Source organism: Opisthocomus hoazin, chromosome 20 (assembly GCF_030867145.1).
Source record: "Opisthocomus hoazin isolate bOpiHoa1 chromosome 20, bOpiHoa1.hap1, whole genome shotgun sequence".
NCBI lineage: Eukaryota > Metazoa > Chordata > Aves > Opisthocomiformes > Opisthocomidae > Opisthocomus > Opisthocomus hoazin.
In genome coordinates this window covers 11,571,093-11,587,378 of record NC_134433.1, presented here as the reverse complement: position 1 = coordinate 11,587,378, position 16,286 = coordinate 11,571,093, and the positions used below count along the sequence as shown (strand labels likewise).

Genomic DNA, 16,286 nt, shown 5'->3' with positions numbered 1-16,286 from the left:
TCCCTGGCCCCCCTGCCTGCCCTGGGTGCAGAGCGGGTACCACTTCTCAGCGTCTTTCAGCATCTCCCTTTCGCTTCGCAGCCCCTACAACGATTTGCCATCTCCCCATCTCCCCTTTCCACTGCGACTGGATTGCACACAGGCTATAATTAATAGAAATTAGACTGTCGAGACCTTGCAGCCCCCGTTCCGTAATTACTTGGCCTTGCTGCGTTCGAGGCACAGAGATCGGCAACGAGCTCACAAGCCACCAGTGATGGCAACGCATCCCGTTAACAAGCTATTTTTGTTAAGCTTTTAATGCAGGCACTTGCATGGCGCTGGGGGATGTGCAGCATCTCCATGAGGTCCGTTCCCGGAGGGATGCACAGGGGGATATTTTGGGATGAAATGCCGGCATCAGAGCTAGACAAAGCAGGATATTAGCAAAGTGCCGTGTCCCGACCACCTTGATTACTCACACATTAATTCCCGGCTCCCCACCACTCCAGCCGCTCGCCTTCCAACCGTTCATATTTCAGGGGCTTGGCAAAGCGTTGGTGCTCAGCGAGCGGTGACCCTCCCCAAGTCCTCAGCTCCCCCACATCCCCCCGCACCCCAAGAGCTGCACCAGAGCATAATGATTCCCAACATCTAACTGGGCACGCAGCACGTCCCCACCACCTCATTAAACCTGCTAACAGCCCCCGTGCGAGGCGCGGGTCGGCCCCGGATGACGGGCAGAGGAGCGGCAGAGCGCAGCTATTCACACTGCTCAGCTTTTATCACTGCGCTTTTCACAAGCCGGTAAAAAGTTCAGTGCAAAGCACAGGAGAGGTCTTTGAAAGGCAGCCGCATCATGACCCAGCGTGCTGGCACACGTCTCCACCGGGAACGGGGTTTTGCCGGCATCCGTGATGCTCGCTTGTCTGCTGACCCACAGGGATGTTCACTTGGAGGGCTCGTGGCATCGTGCACCCACCCCGAGAGGAGAGCAAGGGCCTGGGGAAAGGTGCTCCTGCCCATTTTGGGTGTGGGAGAGAGACCTGCGGCTGTGGGCTGGGCTCCAAATGACGCCATCGCTTTTGGGGGGGGGGGGGAGAAAACGTGACAGAGCCAGTGGCTTTGATGCCCGTTTGTCAGTCTCCTTCCCCCCTGCTGCAGGCAGAATGATGTGCTGCTGAATGGGGAAGAAGGTACATGACAGGCTCCAATTTGCCCTCTTCTTCACCAAACACAAGGACATCCAGAAAATCTGAAATGCAGAAAGACTGAAAAGGAATGAAAGGGAGCCTACGCGGCGTGGTATGTAATTGGCTTGTGGATCTCGGTGGCACAGGACACTGCTGGGGTCGGGACCTCAGCAGGATTACACGTTTATAGAGCTAATGCTCTCCCTATTAGCCATGCTAGGATAAAAACTCTGCAGAAGAGCTCTTCGCCTCCCTGTTTTGGGCCGTCATCTGCTCCCTGCTCCATCCTGGTAAAGGTCCATCCAGCTCATCCTCGTTTTCTGCAGCCTCCAGTTTTTGCGTCTCCTGTGCATGTGGGCTGGATGGCGGGCAGCCGAGCGTGTGCCGAGAGCCCAGGCAGCTGTCACTTTGCTCTTCCATCTCACATTTGCTCTGTTCTGGCTGTATTTCTGATCCTAAAGAAAATCTCCGTGGGTCCTAGCCAGCCGCCGGCAGGGAAATGAGCTGGTGAATCTGCTTTCACCACACATGAGCTTGTTCAGCATTTGATACCGATCTGGTTGATGCTCGTCTGGGGTGGGTTTTGTCATTTCATCAGCAATTGTTTTGCTGTAAAGTACCACGGTGGGTTCACTAGCCGTCTGTTTTACAAAGTAGACTGTCCTTATTACTACTGTGAATGAACTACTTTGCATTTCTGTGAATGGGAAGGAAAACTTGTCACCTCAGGACAAAAAGGGAGTGGAAGTATCTGATGATCCCCTGAGAGCCTCAGACAATCCACTAAGCTCAAGTCATCCTCCTGTATTTCTCCCTCCTTGGGGGCAATTGGATTTATTAGTCCCTCCTCAAGGACCTCAGGATCTCCCTGTCCTTTGCCAAGTCCTGTCCTGGCTGTGCTGCAGGCTGCTGGCACATCCCGCCGGAGCCCCATCCTGTGCTGGGGACCAGCAGAGCATGCCTGGTGCCTGCTGGGGGTCAGGACAGCAGCACCGGGAGCCGGTGAAGCCCCCAGCCATGCCTGAAATCCTGCAGTATCTATGCATGTTGTGCTCGGGGTGTCCCCTGGGCCACGCCATCCTCTCCCGGAGGAGCAGGAGCATCGTGGTGTCCATCGAGACCTCCAGCCAAGGTGGGACCCGAGGACTTGACTCACCCATCTGTAAAGCCAGACCTGCTGTTTCGCTCTGGCATGCCTCTGCTCTGGGAAGGTGCCAGAGGCTTTGAGATGCTGGTCCGTCATGTGCGATGGGATGAGATGCAGGGGCACAATAAACCCTCCAGCTGCAGGGAAAGGAGAGTCAGGAAAAGAAGATCTCTTCTCCCTGGTATCCAGGGACAGGACACATGGGAATGGTTCAAAGCTGCACCAGGGGAGGTTTAGGCTGGACTCAGGAAGCATTTCTCTACCAAGAGGGTGGTCAAACACTGGAACAGGCTTGCTGGAGAGAAGGTCGATGCCCCAAGCCTGTCAGTGTTTACGAGGCATTTGCACAATGCCTTTAATAACAAGCTTTAACTTTTGGTCAGCCCTGAAGTGGTCAGGCAGCTGGACTAGATGATCATTGTAGATCCCTTCCAACTGCAATATTCTACTCCATTCTACTCTATGCTAAATATCTGTCTCCAACCCCATGCAAGCAGCAGCCCAGCCTCTGATTTCGATAACCTCCTCCCAGATGCTAGCTTTTAGGCTCTGTGCCGACGTACCGGCTTTGTGCCCCGTGCCTGCAGCTGTAGGACCGGCAGCATCCGACTGCAGCTGTACTCCAAGGGCATCACTGCAGTGGAAGATGTACTGCAAACTGGGGTTAAGCAGAGCAGATTACACAGGGAAAACACACTCTACACTCTCTCTGTTTCTGTGTACGTTAGCCCTGAAACAAGCATTTAAATTAAACAAGTTTCTATAGTCGAGTTTCCAATCCCACAGCCACTTCCACCATTGGCCTCCTTTTTTTTCCCCCCCTTTTTCTTTAGCTCAAGCAGCAGGAGGAGGAGATGCAGACACAGAGAGGAGTGCTAATTAAACAGGGAATTCCACATTAGGGTACAAATCCTCTGGACCAGCACAAACCCTGCCAATTTCTGTATTTATTTATTATTTTTTCAGTACAATTGTAATTTCCAATGGTGCCTCCAGCATCAGGAGAGAGTTCAGGGGCTGCTCTCAGAGAGGATTAGTGCGCTGGAAGCATTATTACTTTCCTTCGCTGTGAATTCAGGAGTGATTCCCTGATGGCTGCACTCTATATAAAGTGAATCGGTGCTAATTTGTTTTTGAGGATCACACATCCACCAACATGTGAAAGACAATCCTGCCTCTCGATGTATATTTCGAGTCAGTGCTACAGCAAACAACAGAAAATAAGCAAGCAAAGGAAGCCAGACCTCCCTCGCCCGGAAAGCTGGAGCTGGAAAAGAGCGGACTTTAATTTTTTTTGCTCATGTGAGTTGGTGCTGCATCGTTTCAGGAGTGTTTTGGGTTTTGGCTGTGCAGCCCACGGCGATGGGCAGCGGGGACTTGGGCATCCATCGCACAGAAAGCCTCAGGGACGCCGCGTCGGACAGGATGTCAAAGAGACTGAGCATAAAAGCCTCCCTTTTTTTCTTTTTTTTTTTTTTCCTTTTAAATCATCCTCGAGTTTAACTGCAAGAGAGGAATAAATTAACTAATTGAATCTGTAACGACAGAGGGGCCGGGTACCTGGCAGTAGAGCAGCTGCCCCGCCACCCATTGCTCCTCTCTCTTTATTTCTGTGATTCAGAGGGACGCGGTCTGTGGGGAGATATCAGAGCTGGCTGAAATGGAAGACAAAGCTATTGTTTCAAACAGAGTTATTGATTTTTACATTATTACACTATGAAATTTATGGTCTGGTTTCAAACTGCAATAGGAGTTAATGACCACCATCCAGAAACTTCCAGGTGACCTTGGCCTTGACTTTGGTGGAGGAAGGTGAATAGCTCCAGATACCAGGTCAGCAAATGTAAAATGACCCTGCAGTGCCATAAAGGACTTGATTTTAGGGTGCTGCTAACCCCAGGTCTCTGCCCTGAGCTTTAGCTCACAGCAGACTCCAAGCTGGTTGATAGCAGTGATGGAGGGGGGTGAAATTGGACCTTCTCATCTCCAGACAGAAGCCACTTCTGCTGTTAAGCAACGTTTTGCTCCTCTTGAAGCACTGTGATGTCCTCAGAGCTACTGATCATGATTCTGCATCTTCAGCCACCCTCCCGGCGCAGCCTGGCTGACCAATGGTTTGCTCTGGTCGGTCACCAGTGGAGAAATGCAAACCAGGGGCCTCCAGGGTGGCCGAGGAGCACCTGGAGAGGAGGCAGCACAGCCCGGAGCAAGAGAAACCCCATAAGAGGGGAGAGCAATGGGTAGCGCCCACGAAGCAGGCAGCCGCCTGCAAAGGGCATGGCCCATTCCTGGTGCTGGCTGGATATCCCATCCCAGCCACATGAGGAGGATTTGCTTTCTAACGCTGGGACTGCCAAAGTGGGGTCAGGGCCACCAAGAGGAGGTTTATACCAGTTACCACGTGAGATACCAGTGATACAGAAGGGTTCGTAGGGCCTATGGCATTTCCAAGTCTAAAGCCTTCTCCTGGCTTCTCTTTAAAAGTTACCTCCCAATGCCTCTTTTGGCACCAGCCTCTTCCCAAAGCTTTCCCTACAATATTCCTTCCAAATTTCCTTGCATGCTTCTTCCTCTGGGATCAGTCTTTCCACTTGCCAGCAAAGGCAGGCAATTTCCAGCTGCTGGAGAAGGGTTTTTTCTTGTAGTACCTTCTCCCTGGAACATCCCTGACGCTGCACCTCCAGCTAAAGTCGTGTGAAGCCAGTAGTCTCCAAGCTCATCTTCTGCCTCGGAGGTCATAATTGCCATTAAATCACAGCTTGCCTAACCAAATTATGCAAAACCGAAATTATCTCCAATGATTTTTATGTTGCTGAAATGTTCCAGAACTGCCGGGGTGATGACTGGGGGATTGGGAGCAGCTGTCACTCCATCAGAAACCATAACTCCAAACAGCTGGGATCTGTCAGTTATTTATGATGCCGTTCGCAACAAAAAAAAAAAAAAAAGATGAAGGTGGATGGGTGGTTGCCACTCTCTGGCTGAAAGGCAGCTCGTGCAGAAAGCGAAGCCCCGTGCTGTGCCCTGGCGCTGGGAGCTGCTGCCGATGCTGCGGGGAGCGAACCCAGCGAGGATGCTCCCGCGACCGAGCGCCGCAGGACCGTGGGGCAGCACCTGAAGGGCTTTGCAGAGAGGCTGAAAGCAAGCTACTGGTCGCTGGGGAGTTCAGTCTTTGTGACAGTCAGGACAGGCTTGTTTATTTTAGCCTCTGTGTTGCGAAAAAAAAAGAAAAATGAAGAGGAAAAAAAAATACGCAGCTGCTAAGCACAGGTCTGACACTGCTTTGTCGAACCGTCCCAGATCTGAAGTTTCGCTCTTGGCTCGCGCCCAGTTGCCTTCGCTGCTCCGGCCTTGCCTTTCATCATCCTTCACTTGGCAGATGAAATTGTGAACAGTTGAGACTTCCTTTTCTCCCTAAACAACAGTTTCTCTCTGTGGCGGCGCGAACATCCCATTCGGAGTTAGTTCCCAAGTTGCAAAGCGTATTTTCTCCCGGGGGTCGTAGCTGTGTCTTTGTGCTCCAGTTCATTCGGGGCGGACGTAGAAAGCATCCTTTGAAAGATCCAGGGTGTGAACGGGGCAGGAAGATCTCTCTGTGGAGCTGGTTGACAGCGAGGTGGTGGTGTTACACCAAGTGTGAGTTTGGCCTCAGAAGAGGGTGGGTGACGACTGAGCTTCTGCTTTTTTGATAATCCCGCTGCGAGCAGAAGCCAGATGCTTTGTCCCCACTTGTAGCTCGCTCTGGTTAAGTATTATTATTTATATTATGTAGTAGCTATACACAGTGTTTTATGGCAGCAAAGACACATAAATCAGCAACCAGAAGACGAGGGCTTTGCTCTAAAGAGCTTATAAATCTAACAGCTTGAGCAGCACCGGTAATGGACACAGTAAGCAGGCAGTCAAGTTGCATGTAGACGTGAGCTAAGATGGGTCTCCCAAAGCAGATGGCGGTTTAGGAGCGATTTGAAAGAGAAGCAAACTGCTCCATCCTCGAGACCAGATCCTGCTGGAGAATTAGTCAGGCCATGACCCATATAAGCTTGTCCGCGTGGAGAGGTGAAAGCGTCCATTTGAGAAAAGCAGCTCGCAAAGAGGGCACGGGCAGGGGGTGGCGAGGGCTCGTGGCGGGGCTGCCTTTTGGGGGGCTCTGCAGGTGCAGCCCCCCCGGGGCCGAAGCATCTATTCTTCTCCTAACTGATTTCTTCCTCTCAAGCCTGAGACTCCTGATGAAAATAAGTGGCATGGTGTCTTCCTAAATAAACCAAGGCTCTGCCTCGCTCCGAGACACAGTAAAGCATCATAAACCTTAAAATGCAAGAAAACTGCCAGTGTAGGTACACCCTGCTCTGGATCGAGCAGTGCCGTGGGGACAGGCTGCCCGCAGAGCAGAGCCGAGGCCAGCGTCCCTGCCGCAGCGGCAGAGCAGTGCTCCAACCCTTCGAACCTTCCCTCTCTGATCCTGGGTATCAAACCAGCTTTTTTTTTCTTCTTTTTTTATTTAAATTTCTTCCTGTGCTGGCACCGGCCCGGGAAGAACCTGGTCTGGGCTGGAGCGAGATGTGCTGTGTCTGGCCGGGCACGCTGGCTCCGGGTGTCTGCATTCTTCTGGCCGCTTTCAGCTCTTGCACAAATTGAGGCTTCACGCTAAATGCATTACGCTGTATAACAATTAATCCCGCGCTACATATAGAAAGTCCTTACTCATCAATAATGCATGTGGGAGGAGTGATTTTCACTCTTAGTAATAAGGCTAAGACAATGGAAACAAGCAGGTAATGGAGAACATTTATAACGATGTTAATCTAATAATGAGTCTAACGCTGTTAAAAGTAAGACTGCAAACTGGACGCATCCAAAGATAAATTATTTCAAGCATTCATTAACTGACGCCTAATTAATGCCCAATTAGAGAGACGCTACATGGGAAATGGTTTGGACAGTCGGACGAATTCATTCCAATCACTGAAACCTCAGTCAAAAGCAGGAGGCGGCAGAAGGACACGGCGAGCAGAAGCCGGAGTGACACAGCGCATCAGTGGGAGAAAGCCAGGAGATAAACACCCCCTTGCTGGTTTTACCCGTGTCAGCAGGGCTTTGTTTTTATTCACTTCACCGGCAGGTTTCTGTAGGATTTTTCTGTGCCGCTTTTGAAGCTCTCCCTCCCTGGTGAGCTCCAACACACGTGCTGGTGACCCTCCATCTGCCTCGCAATCTTTACAAGATGAAGTCGAAAGGGCTTTGTCGGGAGTAACGAGTTCAACAATTTAGGCAGGGTCTAACTCTCAGGGACCTCTCGGGAAGCTCCCACAGTGCTTGCCAGCCTGGGAAGCCCAGCGAGACGCAAGTGCTCTCAGCTGTCTCGTCCTGGTGGGGCTGGGCTGCTGGCCATCGCAGTGCTGGTGTTACCAGCCTCAGGAGCTCATGGCTCCATGACCACAGCCTCTTTGTTTCTTGGGGGGTCTCATTCTCAGATGTAAACTGTGACCAAGCCCAGGGCATCCCAGGGGCAGCTGCTCACAGCACTAGGCAATCAGCAGCTTTTATGGACTTGGAGGGAAGGCATCCTTGATGAGACTGTGTGCCTTGAGTGCATCCACTGGGGAGTCCATACGTTTCCTCTTTCCAAGTCCTCCTTCCCGCCTATTTATTATTTTTTCTAAGCATCCATCCTTCTGCTTCCCCGTTCTCCTTACCCCCAGATTGCAGCACGTGGGTAGAAAGACATCCCCGCCTTTTCTTCCTACCCTCATACTCTTGGGAAGCTGAGAATCAGTAACACCCTAAACTATCCCCATTGCCATCGACAACCATGCAAGTCACATCTTCCTCTCCATAGGAACTCCAACTGTTAACTCACAAATGCCTGTTAGTTATAGAGATGGACTCAGCTCCCTCTGACCTTTACCTCCGGAGTCATCCCTGTAGGCAGGGAGCCGTTAAACACCGTGCTCCCTTTCGGCAGGAGCCTCTACCTTGGCCATGCTCCAGGGAGACCCAGGCTGCCTTCGTCCATCGCCGCGCGTTGCTAACAGCCGCCTGTCATCACCATCGCTATACGTGAAATCGTGTATGCTCCCAGATCCCTGCCCGGCTCCACCTCCCATCAGTAATCCAGTTAGCCTGGCAACTGGCGTGTCACGGAAGAGCGCATAAAACTGTTGTTTGGAAGCAATATGTAATCTTCCAACCTGCTGCTTATAGCTGGGAGATGGTTTATTGATTCAGACCCTTGTGATTTGGTATTTGCAATAACAGACTCCGCATGTGGGAGATCGTCACAGTGCTTGTGCCTGGCAGGATTTTGCTAATAAACATAAGACCTACAGAAGGTTTTGTACTTCAGTGTCACTGAGGTAAGACGGGGAATGTGAAGCTGTCCCTCCTTGGTGAAGCACATCCGTGGGTAAAAAAACCCAGCAGAACGTATCTGCAAACGTAGAATTATCTTTACCATCGTTCTCTGGCACTCGGATAATCACAATATCCTCAGGATACCGCTGTTTCCCAGGCTGCGCTTGCACGGCGAGTTGCAGCGAGGGCTCCCGTTTTGGCAGGGAGCGCTGGGTAGTCAGCGCCGGCACGATGCTCCCACCAGCACAGCCCCTCTCTCATCGCAGAGGCACAATAGCAAAGCCAAAATGGCACGGCGGTGACTTGGAGAACGTTCCTTTTCCTACACAGCCGTAGGAGTTGTCGCACATTAAACGTTCCCGACTTACAGCCCCTTTCTGGCAGCGGCGCAAGAATGAGACATCCCTTCTGGTAGCCGATGCTTAATTTCTGAAGGGCAGCGCCTGGAAGAAGTCCCCCCCTTCTCTTCGCAGCCAAGGCTTGGTCCAATGCTTTGCCCAGAGATGCTATTCTTTTTTGCTCTTAACAGCCCACTCAGAGATGACTGCCTCTTACTGGTGATTTATGGAGAGTCTGAATAACCCAGTTTATCTAAAAAGGTGACAACTTTGCCCTGACAGGATGGGTCCAGATGGACGGGTCACCTGCTGTTAACCATACGGTAATAGATCTCCATACCAGGCAAAAGGCAACGGTAACCACGGAGTTATACTTCAAACACAATTAACAAGAAAACAGTGATTTTTTTTTATTATTATTTTTTTTCCTCCCACTTGTATTCAGCTGTAGGCACTGAAAAGAGGGACTGTGAAAGCCCAAGGGGTCCAGGCTCATGGACTGGCTGGTGATAACGACATGGAGTAATTAGAGATGAACTCCACTTCCACTCCTGTTTTTCAGATTATTACAAGCTGAGTGCAAGGCGAGGACTCGTAGGCAGGATGGCACCGGCAGCTGTACGCTGCTCCTATGTTACTCCTTTCCCCTGTAAAGTCCAGAGGCAGAATTCATTAGACATGAGCAAATTTTGCATGTAAGAGGAAAAAAGCCAAATCTAGGAGGAAAATCTGAATGAGAAATGACAAGTCTGGTGCAATGAGTCTGAAAAGCCACTCGGCGCAGAAGGAATAGCCTGAAAGCAAGCCTGGTGCGAGGAGTGGGAGCGAGATGGGAACGGGGCGGCAAAAGCGGCACTCTGAGAGCTGAGCAGAGGGAGGGGATGATTACTGCCTTGCTCACCACTTCTGCTCTGCAGCGAGAAAGCCCCGGTCACAGGCACATACTGTAGCACTGGAAGATGCAATATGCTTTGCCACAGGATATCCATTTAAAAATATGTCTGAGCATCCCACTTCCAAACGGAGTTTTCAGCTCAGCCTTTTCCACCAACTGCTGACAACATGTTTCCCTGTAAATCACTTGGTTTTCAGGGTGAACGGTGGTGTCTAACAACTGTAGTAGAAAGAGACGGTGGGGATGGGTCTGCGCCTTCGGGGGAGCTGGGCGTGCTGTGCCGATGCGCTGCACACGCGTAATTTGAGGTGATTCGCTGGGAATTACTAAAGCTTTTTCCCTGCAGTACGTAAGCGCGGGTGATTTAAGCGATGCATTACAGGAGGGGTGGGCACCTGTGAGGGTTTGCATCTCCCCTGTTTGCTCTCACGCGTTTGTACAACCGCCTTTCGCCCGACCACGCTGCCTGCAGGCAGAGCTTTGCTGCCTGCACTGCCAGCGTGAATTCCCCTCGAGAAAGTTTCTCCTGCCCGGCTGTGCCTGGGAACGCAACCGCCCGCCTGTTGCAAGCAGGGCGAGGAGGCAGGGAGTACTCCATACGTCACGTTTAAACCACCGTGGGTGACGAGCCCACTCATCACAGCCGCAGTTGTCTCCGTGGGTAATTCATGAGCAGAGAGGAGGGCTGAGTTAATTGGGGACGTTTTTCACTTGGAATAGTCTCCACGGCGGCGATGGGTGGGCAGGGGGGGTGTCCAAGTCCCCGCTGACGCCGCTCTCCCCTCTCTCCGCACAGGGGGATTTGCAGAGCTGCTGCTGGTACTGCTGGGGCTGAAGGTGCCCGGCGCCCTGGGCTGCCCCACAGATTGTGTGTGCTACCCCTCCCCGATGACCGTCAGCTGCCAGGCTCACAACTTCGTCACCATCCCCGAGGGCATCCCCGAGGACAGCGAGAGGATCTTCCTCCAGAACAACCAGATCACCTTGCTGCTGCGGGGCCACTTCAGCCCCTCCATGGTCACCCTCTGGATCTACTCCAACAACATCACCTTCATCGACCCCAACACCTTCGACGGGTTTGTCAACCTGGAAGAGCTGGACCTAGGGGACAACCGCTACCTAAGGGCTTTAGCTGCAGACACTTTCCAAGGGCTGGTAAAACTCCATGCCTTGTATCTGTACAAGTGTGGGCTGAGCTCCCTTCCCAGCGGGATATTCGGTGGCCTCCACAACCTGCAATACCTTTACTTGCAAGACAACCACATCGAGTTCCTTCAGGATGATATTTTTGTTGACTTGGTTAACCTCAGCCATCTTTTTCTCCATGGAAACAAGCTTTGGAGCCTCCATCAGAACACGTTCAGAGGACTAATAAACCTGGATCGGCTGCTCATCCATCAAAATCAGCTGCAGTGGATTCACAGGCGGGCTTTTCACGACCTCCGAAGATTGACCACCCTTTTCCTATTCAATAACAGCCTCTCGGAGCTGCAGGGGGACTGCCTGGCCCACCTGGGAGCCCTGGAGTTTCTCAGGCTGAACGGGAACCCGTGGAGCTGCGACTGCAAAGCCCGTTCGCTCTGGGAATGGCTGCACAGGTTCAGAGGCTCCAGCTCCAGCGTCATCTGCGAATCCCCCGAGCAGATGCACGGCAAGGACCTCAAGGTGCTAAGAGCAGAAGACTTTAGGAACTGTTCGGGGTCCGAGTCGCTCCATCAGATAAAAACACATACTTTCTCCACGGCGGACAGAGGAGCCTCCAAAACCCACCACCCTCACCACTCCTCCAAGGAGAAGGGGAAGGAGAGAGGGGCTGAGAACGGTTTGCACAGCAGCCAGCCCGCCGCCCCCCCCGGCTCCCGGCCGGGCTATCGCAAACCCGGCAAGAACTGCACCAGCCACAAAAGTCGTAACCGAACCTCTAAACCGGTATCCTTGGGGCCACGGAAAAACGGGCAGGAGTTTCCAGACTATGTGCCTGATTATCAGCACAAATTCAGTTTCGGGGTGATGCCAACGCTCCCCCCCAAACGCAAGGGTAAGTGCACCCGGCGGACCCCCATCCGCCCCCCCAGCGGGGTGCAGCAGGCAGCCGGCTGCTCGGGGCTCAGGGCATCGCTCCTGGTTTTTATGATGGTGTTAGCGGCCGTCATACGCTGAGCCCCCGGCTGCGGACGGAGCGAATCTGTACTGCCACCAATCTACAAAGGACCAGAGTTTCTTTTCTTCTTCTTTTTTTGTATGTGGCGAGCGTTGGCCTGGCGAAGGGAAGAACGTTGTCTCGGCTTCTGACGGTCTCTCCGTGGCTGGCCAGGCTGCCAACGCGGACTGTGCCGAATGCAGCGGGAGCGGATTCAAAGGCATTATCACAACTTGTCACAAACAGCCTAACCGAGCACCTACAACAAAAGCCAACCTTACGAAAACCCAGATAACAGGGATGGCAGCCAATTTGTTGGTGACAACAACCGGACAAATGGACTGTATCCATGCTCTTGTGAAATCCCGTTCATTTGAGAGTGCTCTGAAGGACCCCTCCAATTACCGAAAGGAACATAATTGCTGTAAAAACGATCACCGACTAAGCCTACACTGTTTCTCTGAAAGTGAGTGCAAGGACACTGATACTGATGTAGTAAGGACATTGGTTCTCCCACGTTTTAGCCCTTTTGGCTCCAAACCCAGAGGCCAAAGTTGGCTGGGAATCTCTTTGAAGACAATCTCAAACCCCTGAATATCTCAGGCACTACAGCAGAACAGGGCTTGCCTGCTGGGCTTGGAGTAGCCAACAACCAAAGGAAAGACTGATTAGAGGTGGAATCAAAAAAAACCCAACAAACCCAACACTTAAAGAAATGAGGTACCTGCAGGAGGTGCATTTTTTTTGTAACCATGTTCACACATCTGAAAAAGCCAACCCCAACAAATGCACAGGCTCCCCCCTTCCCCTCAATTATCCATATGTATGTCTCATAATGTTTATAAACTGTATGGAAACTATATCTTCAGAACTAAGGATTGTATTGTTGAATTTATAGCAGACCAGTATATGATTTTTTTCCTCAAGAAAACAAACCGGCAGCAGTGCCTACAGATGCTGAAAGCCACCAGGCGGGCTCAGTACATGTGGGGGAACCACAGCAGACCAATGTTCTCAGCAATTCAGAGCACTAAACTTTGGGAGGGGTGGTGGGGGGGTGGTTATACGCAATGCAGCAAAGTCCATATCCAGAGAGCCAAAACTCACCCTTACATCCTAATTTCTAACTGGGGGGAGAGAGAGATTAATTAGTCCAAATAAATAGAGCCATAGAGCACTGTCTCCAGAGAGCGCTGCGAGGCCCCGGGGAGGAGAGGGGCTTCCCAGCCGTGTCGGTGGCGTGAGGACCTTTATAGCTGGACTAAGGTTTTCACTTGGGGCAGCAAGGAGCAGTTCCCAGGCTGCAGCTATTCCTGACAGCGTCAGGAGAGGTTTTGTTTCTTAAAAGGAACAGGTTGTGTCACGGGAAGAGTCAGAGAAGGGGGAAACTACAGCTTGTAGGGGACCAGCGAGAAGTGCAATGCCCAGGCTTTCTGGTCCGCCATAGGAGAGAAAAATAAATGGTCCAAGAGAGCCGTACGAAGGGGGTTGTGGCTAGGTGGAGGAGAGGGAGCAGATCTGCTTGTTCCCCTCATCCTGAATTAAACCCCACAGCGGAGGGATGTGTTTGCTGGTCGGGGGCATGGCGGAGCTGGCGGCATCACCGATGGCAGCCCATGGGCTTGGGGAGGTGTTGCCCAGATTCTGGAGTCGGTGTGAATTCCCTGTCAGCGTGGATATGTGAGACCAAAAAGACACTGAAGTTAATGAAACAAGGGAAATAAAAGTGATCTTGGACAAGAAAAGGCTGCTGTTCATTTCACAATAATATCCCAGCCCTGTCGGCACGTTTCTAGCCCATAGCTCACATGTGGGGCTGGAAAGCCCAAAGGCAACGCTTCGTGTTTTCCATCAGACATGTCACTAGCTTCAAGAAGAAAGGGGCAGCTCGGGAAATCCACTCTCCTAACTGCTGTGGGGATGGGGAGAGGGTATTTACGCAGCAGCAGATCCCCTGAAGGTATCTGGAAATGAAAAGAGAAACTCCCAAGCAAAAAATAAAGAAGAAAAATCCCCGAAGCACTTATATTTAAGAGCAGTTGGGTGCTGGGAGTGAGCAGCTGTGGGGGCACTACTTCCTCTGTCCATCTCGCAAGCAAGGAAGGGCAGGGGCTTGGATGCTTCACTTTTAAATACTCTGCTTGGGGAATAGCAGGAGTAACTCAGGGAGGAGAAAGGAAGAGGTTACTTCATCAAGCTCTCTGCCTTCCAGCTCCTACCCAAACTTTTCTGTCTACAGGGCTCTAAAGCTCCACTAAAGGGATGTCCAATGCAGCCAGAACAAATAATCCGTGATCTGAAATAGCTCCCTCATGTCCTACTCTCTATAACCAATAGCAACTGAATGAGTCTGGCACTGTCCCTTAGAAGTGGAGAATGTTGTTATGTTGGTTATTTCGTTTCATACTCTGGAAATCAAAGCTCTCAGTGGGAGAATGAAGAAGAGAAGCACTTTATTAATTTTTTTTAAGTCTGTGTGTAACTCCTGTAATATAGGAGTGAAATGTCAGCACAGGAGATGCTAATGTTTTATAAATGATTTGGGTGCAGCAGGCACGATGGATAGTCTTTGAGATGAATTATATTAGAACAGACTACGCCTGGCTCAAAACCATAATTGTATTTTTAGTATCTTTTCCTTTAACTTGTAGGAAAAATAAAGGCAACTCCACGGTGTATTACAAGCCTTGTCAATCAAGTGCTCTAACTCCTAGCAATAAAAGCTGCTGTTTAAAAACCAGAAGGGAGACATGATACACTGCTAAATAGGAGGTGTCGCTTGACATGAACTATTGGTTTCTGATGTTCCTCCTGCCTTCCCCTCAGCTGCCGTCCCTCCCCACACCCATCCTTCCTCCACAACCACAGCTCTTTGAGGATAAACTAAATTTTTATGGCATGCTCTGACACTTAGCCTCAATAACTAACTCCCCATCTGCATGGTTCAGCTCTACCATGGCCCCTGGTTCACTCGTGCATTTTTTTCCCCAATCCCTTCATACCGCGTGTCTTCATGCATTTTGAATGTTGGTCTGAGGGCTGGCATAAATCCCCTCCTCTCCAAAGCAGTGCTCGCACAACCTCAAAGCAAGCAGTCGAGCAGACACAGGTATAACCACAACTTGCCAGAGCTAGTCTGGCTCAGGCTGGAGATAGGAACAGTTGCAGAAATTTAGGACTGACTTAGAATCACTCCAAGAAATGAAGGTTGGACAGGGAGGTCCCTGGGGTGAATGGCTGAACCCCCAGAATGGTGTTCAACACCATGGCCCCTTTGAGGCAATGCTGGGCAGTGGTCCACGTGCTCCCATTTGGACAGGCTGGATCAATGGGTGGACACCAAACGTATGAGGTTCAACAAGGCTCAGTGCTGGGTCCTGCACTCAGGTCACAACAACCCCATGCATGCTACAGGCTGGGGGAAGACTGGCTGGAAAGCTGCCTGGTGGAAAAGGACCTTGGGGTGTTGGTCGACAGCCGGCTGAACATGAGCCAGCAGTGTGCCCAGGTGGCCAAGCAGGCCAACGGCATCCTGGCTTGTGTCAGGAACAGTGTGGCCAGCAGGACCAGGGCAGTGATCGTCCCCCTGTACTCAGCACTGCCGAAGCCGCACCTCAAGTACTGTGTTCGGTTTTGGGCCCCTCACTACGAGAAGGACATTGAGGGGCAGGAGCATGTCCAGAGAAGGGCAACGAAGATGGTGAAGGCTCTAGAGCACGTCTGATGAGGAGCGGCTGAGGGAACTGGGGTTGTTTAATCTGGAGACAAGGAGGCTGAGGGGAGACCTTATTGCTCTCTACAACTACCAGAAAGGAGGTTGTAGCGAGGTGGGTGTTGGTCTCTTCTCCCAGGTAAGAAGTGATAGAACGAGAGGAAATTAACTCAAGTTGCATCAGGGAAGGTTTAGATTGGATATCAGGAAAACATTCTTCACCCAGGAGGTTGTCCAGCACTGGAACAGGTTGCCCAGAGAAGTGGCTGAGTCACCATCCCTGGGGGGTATTTAAAAGGCGTGTAGATGTGGTGCTTAGGGACATGGTTTAGTGGTGGGCTTGGCAGTGCTAGGTTAATGGTTGGACTCAATGGTCTTAAGGGTCTTTTCCAACCTAAACATATAAACCTAAATCCCTCCATGCTCCTCAGCTCTGCCTGAGCTCCCCCAGCCGTGCCACTGTACCCGTTCCCAGTTTGGGGGGGGATCAGCCGTGAACTGGTGCTGTTCACTATTGCAAGCTCAACC

General features: G+C 51.5%; 1 protein-coding gene across 1 annotated transcript in view; it reads left to right on the top strand.

Moving 5' to 3' along the window:
• Positions 1-14,710, top strand: part of RTN4RL1 (reticulon 4 receptor like 1) — a 34,304-nt gene extending 19,594 nt beyond the window's left edge. The window contains exon 2 of the mRNA XM_075440450.1: positions 10,703-14,710. Within this exon, the coding sequence (XP_075296565.1) occupies positions 10,703-12,066 (1,364 nt within the window). The 3' untranslated portion in view covers positions 12,067-14,710. The remainder of the gene's footprint in view (positions 1-10,702) is intronic.
• Positions 14,711-16,286: the final 1,576 nt, after the last annotated feature.